Raw genomic sequence first — 14,525 nt, forward strand, 5'->3', positions numbered from 1 at the left:
CAAAGCTCTCTACTGTGTCCTTAGCCTTACTGCGTGTGATGAGCGTGGGTAATAAGTGATACCCCGGAAGCATTCAAATTAAGCGTGTTTAAAAATCTCGCTAAAAAAAGTTCAGTGTGGTTTTAGTTAAATTGAATTCAATTCAATCTTAGAACTGAGAAGAGGTTTAATAAAATATACATAGAGTGAAATGAGTTCTACATTTGTAAGTAAGAACCCAGTAATTCGACTAGAAATAGACACAAGTCTTTTTAGAAGGAACGGCACGATGGAGCAAAAAAATCTCTAACAAGAGCCAGAACTCCTGGTGCGTACTCTCGTATCTGCTTCCGAACACGGACAAGCCGGTGCAACCGCTGCGCCTCAGTTTCCCATTCAGCCAAGGACAAGGGAGAGTAGTGCCACATATCCAGTACTGAAAACTGATTTGAGAGAACAGCTGACAAACATGCTGCACGAGCTCTTTAACCGTTCGGATTTACCTGTGTATCTGCTAATCAAGCTGAAACGGAAAGAATATTCCAGAAACAAACCCCAGAGGCAAGACTCTCCTTAGCAAATATCCGAAGATGGATGCTTCAAAAGCAGTGACACACCCTGGGCTGCCACACAGCAGTGCTATGCAATAAATTTTGACAACCGCTGAACGCAGCTGCTTCTCTGCTGCCGGCGTCACCGACAGCGAAGGCATCTCCAAGTGCCCGATTCGCAGCAAGGTCCTGCGACCGATTACTTTCCAATGCTAATTTGCAGCGTTCCTGCACTGACCTTTAACACAGCGTTTTTCCCTGCATCCCTTCTAACTCCAAAATGCTGGAGAGACTGTCTAAACCAGCGTAAGGGTTAAGACTGTCTAAACCAGCGTAAGGGTTAAAGACTAGAGGATGGGGAGGATCTTAAAAGTGTTGTTGAAATAGGATGTGCCTGCAGAAATTCACACGCCACTCAAAGGTCTCTGTATCTGGGGAGAAGTGAAATTGTTTCGCTTTCACTGTTTAATGATTCAGGCTAAGATGTGACCAGATAGCACTTTCATACTTCCCAGCATCCCAACCTTCTCTCCACTTCAGTGTCTTCTTTCTTACTCTCGTCCCAGGTGAAAGTCAAGCCAGACCAGAGCCTTTGGCAACTTTTATCCTTAGTTAGTCCGTATTTCCAGACCATTTTCACTCTCGTATCCTACCTCCTCACCCAACACAGCTTGTGTATTGTGACATGTAATTCAAGCACCACCACCCTCCTAAGACACCCCGGCTAAGCCAGCAGCAGGATTTCCTGTCCCGTGTCAGGCATGTGATTTGGACAGCTGAAAGCATCAAGTCACTTCACGCGGCCACCGTTTGGTCAAGTGCTGCAACAATGCCTGGCAGAGAGCCAGCGGATGGGCCCCAAGCTCATCTACAGAGCAGAACTGGGCCAGGACCGCTGCCAGTCATGTCAGCACATCTATGAAATTCACTGGAGCCACAAGGCAGTCAGCACTGTAGTCTGGCAAATGGTCCCTTCTCTAGTTCTTCATCTTGCACAATTTCCTTTTGTCTCCACGGGGGGGAAAAAAAAAAAACCCTCCTTCCTACCCGAGCTGATTTTCACCCATAAACCTCCAAGCAATTTAGTGTCATGCATGGTGTGTCCAGGTAAACCCTCCAGACTTTGCAGCTATTCCAAATTCCCTAAGGGAAGCAACAGTTCCCAGTAATACCAGACCGCTTCTCCTTCCCACCCCACCCAAAATCCAGCAAGGCAACGTTTTCTCCAAGTAAGAGGACAAACTGCAATCCACCATACTTCATGTTAAAGACTCGGAATATGCTTGTTGTTAAGACTATGACAGCACGGGAGCAGAACGTGTAACAGCAGCACTATGGATGAGCAGACCTTGCTTCTCTGATCCATGGTCCCCTGTAATTGAGACTGGCCTGTGCATTACGCTTCTGCTCAAGTGACTCACGGAACTTCAGAACCCACCCAAAACACAAGATAATGCATGGCTTCACCCAGCCGCTCACCCAGCCGGGTGTGCGCATTTTGCAAGGAGATGGCATCCTGGCGTTATATAAGGTAGTGGTGATTTTTGTGCAGTTTATAGATAGAAATGTGCCGATAAGCACAAGAAAACCAGCACGAATACTGGCATCACGTACAGGGGCCCTTCATCAGGCAGCTCCCAGCTCAGTGATGCTGCTCTGCTAGGAGATGTTGAGAAACAGGCCGATTAGTACACACACGAAAAGTACCGGTATTTAAACACAATACATTATATGGTTTTTAAACACTTTCCTACAGCTCAGAGTCTCTCTTGGACATTTCCTCTGCAAGAGATGCAGGAGACAATTTTTAAGTTTGGAAGAATGTACATATCCAGTGAAAGTCTCAGCCCCATGACACAAACGATGCCTTTGGGAGACTCCGCAGCTGAAGTGATATAGTTTCTATCATTCTCAACGCTCTGAGGGCTTTTTGTAATTTCCCACAACATCTATGCCTGAGATCCGTAAAGAAACCTGAAGCACTTGGACACCAACCTTCCATTAATCATAATGACAAATGGTGGATCTAAATCCAACCCAAAATCCCATCCTGTAATCAAAAGTTCCTTTGCCTTTTGATTGTTAGCATAATGTTTCTCCTGTTTCTGGATGCAATGTACCATGCCAAACAGGAATTTCAAAATGAAAGAAGACCCAAGATGGTTATGTCACTGCTTCTAGGTATCTCAGAACCTTTCCCAAATAAAGCACTGTACCTGTTCTCAGTGTACCATTTTTGCCACGTTCACAACCAATAATTATAATGGATTTTTTAGGGAAAGAGAATTTTTACTTGTGCTGGTGTTGACGAGCTCTTTGCTGTTAATTTACTGGTAACAGTTCCGATGGCTTACATTTTCTGACTTATTTATTCTAACTTTTCTTGCAAGATCCCCAGGAGATCATCTTCAGGGTCATAACCTATAACTTGTGCCTCATTCCCACCCACTTAAAAGACGCTGCTTTTCCTCCCATGGAAAGTTTTCCATGATTTTGTATAAATACATTAGTTTAGTCCAAGACTTAATCTCAACAGATGTAGCAAGGCACTATTAGGGCTTGAGCCAGGATTAAAGGATTTGGCAACGTACAAAAATTAATAGCAAGGGTAGTGTATATTTAGATAAATACAAGGTCATCGAAAGGTTAAAAAAATCACTACACACCTTAACCAAAGAAGGAAAGCAGAGGCTACTGCTGCATGCAAACATTTCTGCAACAGCTACTATATCTTTTTTTCACTTTTATGCCAGCGTCTGCTAAAACTGGAAGATACACGAGGCTTTAAGGGGAAAAGTCAAAGTAACTAACAATTTTCAGTGTACGAGGAGGGAATTCAAACAAATGAGAAAGTAGCAGCAACATAAATGGCAAATGAAATGTTGTTTGAGACATTTTGGTTGTTTTTTGGTTTTGACGCAGGGTCAAGTACAGGTTAAACTTCATTCAAAAATTTTTCTCTTTTAGTTTTCAATCGTGATAGGCTAGCAAAACCTAATGGTGTAACATCAACTTTTAATTCCTTGTTTGGCTTTCACGAGCAGAATTTTCACTATGCTGTTTGCCAAGTGACTGCACAGCAGTGGCTAGGGCAGAGAGCGGGGCACCTCACCTAGTTTCCCAAAGTCCAGCTGGCATACCAGCGCAGCTCCGGCCAAGGAGGCACTCACCCGTTTCAGAGGGGCACCAGCTACAGGAGGAACAGGATTGTTGGTCCTCTTGTCCTGAACTCTTGTGAAAGAGCTGAACATCTTGGCCACAAAACTCATCTAAGTTCTTTTATTCGCAAAAAGAATGCCTGGGTGGGATGGCAGATGAGAATTATCTGCTCCTGGCTGGTACGCCAGCTGGACTTTGGGAAACTAGGTGAGGCTGGACAAAAGCTTTCCCTTTGACATTCCCGCCTGCCCGAGCGGCTGAGCTAGCAGGCAGCCGAATGCTGAACATTACTAGCAAAGGCCACGCACGCTCCTGCAGCGAGGAGTGAGAAATCTCCGCTGCTCAACTTGAGAAATGCATTCACTCCTACGGTGCCCGCTGGCTGGGGCCAGCGAGGGAAATGCCGGCACACACGCGTATGAGCACCTCAGCCCGTGCGGGCTTCTCATAGAATCACAGAATCCTAGAATTGTTGCGGTTGGAAAAGACCTTTAAGATCATCCAGTCCAACCATTAACCTACACTACCAAGTCCACACTAAACCAATCTACATGCCTGCAGAAAAAGGGCAGAGCGGATGCATGCAGAGGAGTAGGAAGCTCGTGGCAAATCAGTTGGGACGTAATTTTGCCCGATCTGTTACTGCGGTTGGCACTGTTCTACAAATGGAAGTGGCCATCTGGCTGAGAAATGACGTCACTGGTGACATGGCCGCTGGGCGCTTGCAGGTCGCCGGCTTTGCAGGTGCTATGGGGCACCAGCCAGATGGCTGCCTCTTGCACCGAGTTCCCAAATCGATGCACGTGAACCAGAAATCAAACTTGGGCTGCTCATTTAAGAACTGGTGTTTCCAAAGTGACACTAGCCACAAAAATGTGCTCTGCCTTCCCAGGTCATTTTTACTAATTGGTACCCTATGTTCACATCACATACATGTTATTTTAGTCTAGTCTACGCTTGATTGGCTTAGAGTAGACTTGGTAGCGTAGGTCAATGGTTGGACTGGATGATCTTAAAGGTCTTTTCCAACCTAAACGATTCTATGATTCTATGATTCGATTCTATGATTCTATTTATTACAAAATGATGCACAAGAAAAAAAAAAAAGCCATCAACAGCCTGTTTTACTCCTGACCAATCCAAGATAGAACATGCCCCTTTTTGGGAAATCCATTCCGTCATAAAGCCTGTGTTCAGGTTCAGGTTCAAACGTTGTTTGAAAGCAAGGGCCGGTGGTTTCACCAGCAGTTCAAGCTCAGGTAAGCACAGGCCGATTCCAAAAAAGTCCAGTCCCCCCCGGTTATGCGCACTCTTGCGCGTTGTTCTGTGTCACCTTTAGCAGCTGTGCAGCTCGCTGTTGTGCAGTAGTGCAACTAATGAAACTATACCCAAAAGACAGAATTACTCAGAACATCAAAAGGCAGTTGTGCATCAAAAAAGGGCCTGTCCCTAGTGATTCAGCTGTCTGAAACAGAGTTACTGATTGAAAAGACAAAGCATGAAGAAAAAGAAGAGGAGAACAAAAGAGAGCTGGAAGGCTGTTAATGTGGAGGTGGCTGTAATGTAGGTAACAATCTTACAATGAAAGCAGTGACTCACTAAGGGCATTTGAAAAGAAGAAGGCTTGAGGAAAAGTGTCTTAAAAATAATTTTACTTTAACCAGAGAAAATGATAAGAAGCCTCGTGGGTTGTTTTGTTCCGCATGGGATTAAGCGTCTCGCAATGCAGTCATCAGATCAGGTATTGGGAGAAAGGCACCTGCAACTGTAACACAGAAATCTGGGGGATAAGGAAAATGGTGATTCATTCCTGAAGGATGGCTCTGGCTGGCAAAGAATAAAGTGACTTCCCCGCTGAATCAGAGCTGCAGTTCAAACTGAACGTACCTGCCGCCTCTGGGGTTTGCGCTTCTGTTGGTGTCTGTAGACCTGCCCCTTGTTCGCTTGCCCAGCACAGAACCCCCCGCTCCAGCAGACGGGGGGACACGCAGACGCGTGCGCTGCTGCCCACGCATACGCACATCACGGCTGGTTTAGATGCACAAAACCAGGTAAGTTCTTTTAAGTCAAGAAGTAATTTTTTTCCCACGTTTGGCAAAAACCTTGCTCTCCTCCTATCGAGACATGATTTACAATGGAAGCTGGGGTCCGTTTGATAAAACCTTGCTCCTTTCCTAGCACAAAGCAAAACCGTGAGAAGTAACATGAACAAACCGTCCAAACATTTGGTCTTTGGACCTTGTCCTTTTATCTGCTCTCAGAATCACAACTATCTGGCAAGACAGTCTCTGTTGATTTATTTTATTAATTAAAATGACTGGATCAACAGATTGCTATCATGTTTACCATGGCTATTGTTCCTAAATGGGAACAGAACTGTTTGCCTATAATAAATGCTTTAAAGGCTGCACAGCTTCATCAGCACTTATACATATTATTATAACAACATTCTTCACCTACACACTCTTTTTAAGTATTCACTAAGTACACTTCTGTACCGAACTGTAACACAACTCTAGATCTGGCGTATCAATGCCAGAGAGAAATTTCCTTTCTCTGAATTCTCCTCTCACTGCAGCAGTCAGTATGGTCAAAAAATAACCAGAAATTTACTTTTTTTTCTGTACACTCATAACTTATGGGCCTTAAACTTGAAACACAGGTTAACCCCCCCCCCCCCCCTTTGTACAACGCTAGAATTTGCATCTCTTGGTAGTGATGGTGTTTCATGGAAGTGAAAAGCTCCAATAAGTACATTTCAAAGAAATGACAAAAGCTGTCAATTCACAGGAAAAATGCACCTCTCTGCAAATCAGATCCATGGTTGTGTAAAGAGATATGTTTATGCAGTAATAACCGAGTTAGGATAGCTTATGAAATTACTGCCTGTCAACGGAGATACAGCTGTTGAAAACCACCTCTGAGCTAACTAGCTTTGCTGTGCAGTCAGCAGGAGCAGAAAGCATGCAGATGGTCCGCCACCCTATCTCAGCTGACAGGCAGTAACTTCTTAAAACACGCTAACTTCATTTTCTGCATTTCTGCAAACACATCCTGAGAGCTACCGAAACACATATTACGGCTGCTGCATTTCCAATAGTGTGGTTCAGTGGCCACGATCTGATTGACATTGTGAAAGACTCTTGCTTGCAGTTTCAGACGCAAGATTATTCCACCCCTCATTTTCTGTTAAGCAAAAATATGGTGCTCTATTTCTGCAGCTGTTCAGATCTGTTGTGTCAGTATACTGGCTGCGCACGAATACAGACAAACCCCTTTTCAAGTGGTTTGCTCATCAACATATCTGTATGCTGGGGAAGCACAATAGGATTGCTCGGAGAAGCAGAAGGCAGTGACAAACTGCAAAAGAGCCTTGCTTCTTGTGCCTTTAATCACCAGTGACGCTCTTCATATCTAGCCCCAACTGCAGCCAGCCTGGTGGCAAGCAGGGAGCTTGCACTGAGTAATGCAATCTACGTCCTGCACGGGGATACCGTACGCTTGTCATCCGTCAGCTTTCGGCAAAGTGCCTGCACTCATGCACAGATCACAAAGTACTTTTGTTTTATTGATTCACTTGGAAATTAAATGCGGCATAGCCTGATCGTTCCAAGTACTACTAAAGCATTTCATTAATTTTTGATAGTACAGCAAATACAGCTTGAGGGCTTCTAAGATCAGAACAAAAGTCCCGCAAAGACGTAACGCAGCTCAAAACTAGAACAACAACAGTCAAGTCTGTTTGAGACATATCAGTATGTTAACTCCAGAAGGAAATTTAATTTCAGAGCAGGTATCATATGTCCACGCTGCTCTGATTTTACAAACGAGATATTATCTGAACTCCCACACCTGACATAAAGCCAACAAAAGCCGTTATCTCATGTGCTCCGGCTAATCGGACAGAAATGTAATCGTATAACTAACACTCCATTCAGATGGGATTTGTAGTGTTTGGAGATCCAATTGCACACAGCGCTGGTACTGGTGACAGCAGAACCACAATCTGGATCTGGCACAGAAAGGTCTGTCAGGGAAAATTTGAGGTACTTTGAGAAGACTTTTCAGGCCAAAATATACAAGTGTCTGGTCAATTCTGACCCTCTCCAGAGCAAACTCATAATTCCACCTACTCACAGACAGCAACTGCAGTATGAAAATCCCTCCTACTTGAAAGGAGCTGAAACGTGAGACACTACAGTGTGAGGAGGTAGAAAGTCAGTGACCCCAACCTTCAGTAGCTTTTGGGTTTAGTTTTGTAAATAGAGACCTTTTTTTTTTTAAAAAAAAAAATTCCTAATGAGAAAAAGCCAAGTTAGGGAATAAAAACTTTTTTGGAAGGAAAGTGCCATTGTGATGCAGAAGTTTTGGTACCTAATTCCCAGGTATGTTTAGGATCTTTGAAAATTCAGTCTACATCTCTCTGCTATAACATATAGAGAGACCAGTATCATTAACACTACACAATAAATGCGACACGAAAGCACAGGTTGGTTGGGTGGCTTGTCCAAGTCAGTGGCAGTGTCTTATCAACTGGCTTTCTCTGAATCCTCTATGTTCTGCCTGACCTAGTTTTAGACAGTGGAAGGAACGGGATGATTTGAGTGTCAGCTGCCTTGGAGGGGGTGCAACAGAAGCTTCCACTAGCATCAGGCCAGCTGTTGATCAAAGGGTCACGACTGTCCCTGACACCCACAGTCAGGCAGGAGATAACTTCCTACGAAGACCACGCGTCTGCTGTAGCCCACGTCCAGAGAGAAAGGGGAAGTCCTCTTACACCAACGCAGGAACACTCTTCTTACACCCACGAGTAATCCTGGGCAGGCACAGCAGTTCAGTACACGCACTGCTGAGTCTCCTGCCTTTATTTTATCTGCACTATCATGTCTAATACTTGCTCCTACCTGAAATCCATGTTTGCCTCTCCACCATGTGGTCAGCTCCTTTGGTGGCATGTCAATAACAGACACTATGTCTCCCACCTGCAAAAGAGGAAAGCACAATTCAAGTAACTGCATTCTTCAGCACAGCAAAAAACTGTAAAACTTGTGAGCAACTGCACCAATGCCAATCTTGAGACACCTGCCTTTGTAAAATCAAACTGTGAGGTACAAGAGTTACTGCATTATACAACATACAGGATACAGCTGCTCATAAGGAAACAATTCTCAAAAGCATCAGGCTCTCTGCCAAAGGGTACAGAAGCGTTCTGATTAAACTGCAGACATAAGTAAGCAGTGATAGCATGAAAGGCTTCGGAAAATATTCTCAAGTAGCTGAAGACATTGTTACTACATGCCCTATATATGCGTATGTAGGCATCGAGATATGTCGTCTTGTTCCCTTTCACAGCAAAAAGTTAAGAGCTCCCTTTGTAGCTCACAAGCTGACCAAGGCACGCTTTTCTTAATTAGAAAATGAACAGAGGAGAGGTGGTGTGGCGTTACAGCAGCAGGAAGGAAAATGACCAAGGAGACCAAGCAGGTTGCTGAAACTTTGCTCATTCCCGTAAAAAATGTAACACTGCAATAGTTCAACAGGACATCAGGATAATCAATACTAAATTTGGCTTGCTGGGAATCACAATCTGTGTGGCCTCTATTATAGAAAGTGAGATGGGCCAGAGTAGAAGGGGCAGAACCTAAATAAATACCACAGCTAGGTACAGCAAAAATTGTCAGCAGTAATGCCCAACTTTTACCAGATGTTTTACACGGATGGACCTCCAAGTGCTTCAGAAAGAAGATAACACATTCCCATTTTTCAGATAGGGAGAACTGCGACACAGGGAAGTGATTTCCTCAAGGGAATAGCAAACCAACAGCAAAGCAAATTTCCATTAAGGAAACTGCTGTCACCACAACGAGCAGAGAAGCCAGGTATTTTCCTCAGTATCGGGGAGCAAATGCCAGTCGGCTACTTCCGCAATTGCCTATTAGAAATTAACGGTAGCCTAAAGGTAAAGAGAGTTTGGGTTAGGGAACAGAACGCAGCATTGTAGAACAACTGATCATATCCCACTCCTGTTCTGCCAAGGCTTCTCGCTGCATAAACCTGGAAAGCCACGCGTGCCTCGGTTTCCCCGCTTCTCCACTACGCCTCCCAACAGCGTGCTGGCCCGCGTGGCAGCTGCAAGGCCGAGGTAGCCTGCCGGCACAGAGCTGTAGGATTTGCAGGCAGGGAGTGCCACCTTCGTGCTTCTATCAATGCTGAGACACTGACAAGCAGCCCGTGTCCTGGACTGCACGCATTTTACCTTGGAAGATGGCATACCCACACGTCTTTCTGATTAGCGCGGTTCTTTGGTGCACGTTAATAATTGCCTCCATTTTGAATATGAACAAAACCCTGGCAGCACTAGATTAGCACTATTTTTTTTTTACTTCCTGCGCTGCATGCTAAGAATGTGATCACAAAAACTCCTTCGGGCGCTAACTGTTTTCCTTTACACTTTTTTGTATAACACTGTGAATACTCCATTGAGTGCCACTGCACATAAACAATCAGAGCATTTCTGAGTAGAATAGACAAGAGCCAGATATCCCAAGACTTCCAGGGTCTGATCTTCCAGATCTTTGCTCCACAGCAGCTCCTACTCTGCATCAAGTAAGATTTTCAGAACAGTTTTAGATTATCACCTGCCCTTTAAGTACCAAACTCTTTGACAGTCTGGTTCTTTACTTTTCATGGGAGCAGAAGCTCTTAAAAATGGTTTTAGACACGGACTTGCTAATGGGAACACAGGTTGTGTGAACTGGCCAATGAATAATTAAATTGGCGTGTGTCCACGTACACACATATGTGGACAGTCTTCCTGAACAGATACAACATACTTTTAATGCACTGTACAGTAGGAACTACGCAGGGTCTGCTGCTGCTCAGAGACCAGGCTAGAGTACTTGGCAGCGTCTGTTCAATCAGAAGATGCCAACGCCAAGCAAAGCTATATTTTAAAGATGACTGAACTCCTCCCTGTATCCAACCCACTGCAAATCGAGTATTTAACTGAATCTTCTAAGCTTCACCTCACAAAACATTCTGAAAGCGCCTGAATGTATTCCTGATGCACACACACGTTACACTCTTCTGTATGTGACAACAAGGAATGCAGGCTCCGTTAATTATTTACCTCAAAGGACAGTTCGTCTGCCGCTTGAGCAATATATCTCTTGATAACATGGGCAGCAGCAATAGCAGGAACGTTAATGGATGATTCCTCATGGACTAGCAGGTGATTCCCCTTGTTATCAATCTGAAATAAAGAACACAGGAGACTGTGAGGCAGCTGAGGACAAGTGAGGAAGCATTTTATTGCTGCTCATACATGGCAGAGACTTCAAGCTGATTCGCAGAGACAGCACAGCTTGGGGGCCCCCGGAGGAGAGCAGCATGGAGGGGCAGCGGAAGGGGAAGAATAATTCATAAAGAGTATTTCAGAAGGTCGTATGTCCCCATCCAACTAACAAGAAAAATGCTGTATTTGTGCACTTTGTGGACAAAGAGTAACGTGACAGAGAATATTTGCACCTCCCTTTAACACCAAACCGTATTGTTTTTCCTGAAGTACTTAAAATGGCAATACAAAAGTGACTACAAAAATTCTCTACAAGGTGGAATTAATGCTCAAGAAGAGGCACTGAGGTAAGGAGAAAATGTTGTCAAACCGAAAACTAGTGTAGTTTTCAATTTTCTCCCACCCTTTTCTGTCTTTTTAAGAAAACATGGCTCCCACCCCTTGCTGCAATCATCAGCCTACTTTCAAAATTCCTAGATTTTTGCGCTCGTGTAAAATTTTGTAAGATTCTCAGTTAATCGGAAAGGCTATTCGGTATTGCATGCGCAATAGGTTTGCCCTAATCTCTAGGTCCACCGCGTTGCTGTAAATTCTACAGTTTCGTTTTTCTCTATAACTTCCTTCCTCCCTTTGTGCTGAGAAGGTTTCCAAGATTTTTCTCATCCCAAAGGATTTCAGGGTGAGGAGGATATCAGCAGGGAAAATTGCAGGAAAATGCACTTAATCCTTATCACAACCATTTAAAAATGAATTGCAACAGTCTAAGAATAGTTGTTTCTATTCCTGGTGTGCAGCAATACCATCATGCAACGGAAAGAGGCACGTATCTCGCCCCAGACACAGGCAGGTGGCCCCGATCGCTCAGCCCCGTTTTCCTGCACCCACTGCCCAACAAGGTCCATTGTTTAAGATGGTAGAAGACCATTAACAGAGAAACCAAAGCTGCAGCTGCAATTCACAACATACAAACAGTGCCACTGCAAGCACAACACAGGCTCTGTTCAGCAGTTTAACCAACAGCGGTGGCAAACATGAGCAGATAATATTCATTGTTTCTGTAGCTAAAAAAAAAAAAAAAAAGGCAGACAAACACCATAACTGAGACAGCTCCAACAGTTTTAGCAACTTCCCGCCTTGCCAAAAAGGAGCAATGTACGAGCGTAGGCGCTTTCTGCAACCTATTACCCAGGGACTTCAGCCCTGAACTGGACTTTCCCAGGCGGTCCATTGATTCACCAGAATTGCCACCTCCTTTAATTTTGTGAATATCAGCAGAATGATACACCTTTGGGTGACAAAATCCAAGCAAGAGGGGAAAAAAGCTCCTATATTCTTAACACTGGATCTGATTCTGTTTGTTCTATACCTTTTGTGGCCACCTACATGCCTGTAAGAGGGGAATACAGCTGTTAGGGTAGCATTTCAGTGGCACCAGTAGGTCTGGGAGGATCACACCTCTTTCTGGAAAGGCAAGAGAACACGTTTGTGGCTTGCTCTGCTGCTAAGGTGAGGAAACAAGGAACCGCCTGAGCTTCATACTATACCTCCATCCATGTGAGAGCAGGCCCGCAGTTTATCTTGTTGCCTGCGATGGCTGAGAGACGTGACAGGTAAGCCATCAGCATCTGGGTGACAAGCTGGAACAGAAAGAAACATGCAGTTTTTTCTGTTAATACATCACAGTTCGGAGAGACTTCTTCAGACTTGGAGAGACCATAGATCACCCACTGCCATAGACAAGTGTTACAGAAATATACTCCCTTTTGCAAGGAAATCTGTCATTTGAAGAAGGACAGCAAACTACACACAGTGTTACAATGAGTACACACACACAAAAAAAGTGTCCAGAAGCAGCTCCCTGTGAAAGCCATCATGTTATTTTTATAAGATACGTAGATTTTCATAATTTCCCTTGTCAAAATACCTTAAATCTAAAGCCTTCCTCTCATCAGGAATTTCACATACCAGCAAATCATTTGTATTATGGCCATCAAACACATCTGAGAACCATTTCATGAAACAAAACACTGCCTGCCATTTCCACCCACTTGCAAACCCCCTTGGCGAAAGAGGAATACTTCAAATAGTAGAAGAGGGTTTTAAAAATACACTTAGCAATGTCCCTTCTACAATAGTAAACTTGCTTTTATTAAAGAGAAGCTAGTGACATCTTTCTAAAGCTTCACAGCGACAGCGTTATAAAGCGGTATTGTAGCCCAGAGTTTGTAGGACTGTTTAAAACATTGTTCTCCTCAAACATCTGTTCAAATATGGTCGATTCAAAATAAAAAATACAGTACGAGACACCACACAGCTGCAGAATTCACTTCACAGCAGTAGAGCTGTTCAACATCTTTACATCTTCTGTGCTTACAGATATAATGCAGATTTCCAGCCTCATGCTAAAAAGCGCATATTAAATCAGTTGTACAAATAAAGATGTAAGAGAGCGGAATGCCTAAAATATAATCTAAAAAAAAATAAACCCAGGAATTCATTATCCCAAATATTGCTGCTTCTGCTGAATTTAAGAGACTAGAAACTTTAAATTCCCTTCAGAAAGAGCCTGCATTAAACCAAAGCAACCAATAAATCAGATTCTCTGATGTGCAATGGGACCACATTATCAACTTCCCATATGCAATGGCAAAAGCCCCGCAGACTTCCGTGGGGTACTGATTTCAGCCATTGTGTGTTGCTCAAAAGCAATCAATCCTCGCCCGCCCAGCACTGGAAGAACACAGCTTCTGATTTATAGTTCCTGGATGGATTCTTCTTTGAATGCTTGAAATGGCCTCAATTTCCTCATTTCCCTTTTCAGCTCCACATCTCGTGGGCAGGCAACATGAGCCTTCTGACACAGCATGTCAAGATTTTTCCATACTTGTGCTTGATGGTAGGGGGCAAACATACAACTACAGGTCCCAGAGATAAGCGACCTGTGAAATGAAGCAACGGGCACTGTCCGTCACCGTGACACACACTCTTCCCACAGACAGGCTGAGGCCAAACAGGTTTTTTTATGCTCTACTGGCTCAAATAACCTCCGTGGCCACGCGTTACATTGCCTCCCTCTCCACATCTTCTGAAATGATGCAGTCGAGATGCACCTGCTACTTTCCAGAAGATTATGTTGGACATGAATAAATCTCTAAATTACCAACAGGCAAGAAGCTGAAGGAATTCCAGCTCACCATATTCCAGGTAAGTCAAGAAATGAAAAATACCTCTTATTCCTTTAGGTAAAAACCCCACTTTTTAAGCTTTTTAAAGACCATTTAAATAATGCACTAATGCAAATGCTCTTAAAAAACAGCTTCAGTAATTTTCAGTTTATAAATGCAAGCCCAGCATTCCAAATGGTATTACTCTTGCAGTGCTGCAGCCCCAGAACAGCATGATTTCCTAGGCATGTTAAATTGCTACCATTAAGTCAGGAAATATCCACATCATTGAAAAAGTGTCCAAAGACATAGCAAAATTCTTATCTAAGGTACTAACAGGACAGCTGCTTTCTTGACACTCTCTATAGCCATTCCGCA

At 43.9% G+C, this 14,525-nt stretch overlaps 1 protein-coding gene across 1 annotated transcript in view; it reads right to left on the bottom strand.

Moving 5' to 3' along the window:
* Positions 1-14,525, bottom strand: part of ARHGAP32 (Rho GTPase activating protein 32) — a 157,042-nt gene that overhangs the window by 66,310 nt on the left and 76,207 nt on the right. Inside the window, 3 exon segments of the mRNA XM_075723289.1 lie at positions 8,594-8,671; positions 10,819-10,941; positions 12,528-12,620. Of these exon segments, the coding sequence (XP_075579404.1) occupies positions 8,594-8,671; positions 10,819-10,941; positions 12,528-12,620 (294 nt within the window).

Source organism: Pelecanus crispus, chromosome 19, assembly GCF_030463565.1.
Source record: "Pelecanus crispus isolate bPelCri1 chromosome 19, bPelCri1.pri, whole genome shotgun sequence".
In the NCBI taxonomy this organism is placed as follows: Eukaryota; Metazoa; Chordata; class Aves; order Pelecaniformes; family Pelecanidae; genus Pelecanus; species Pelecanus crispus.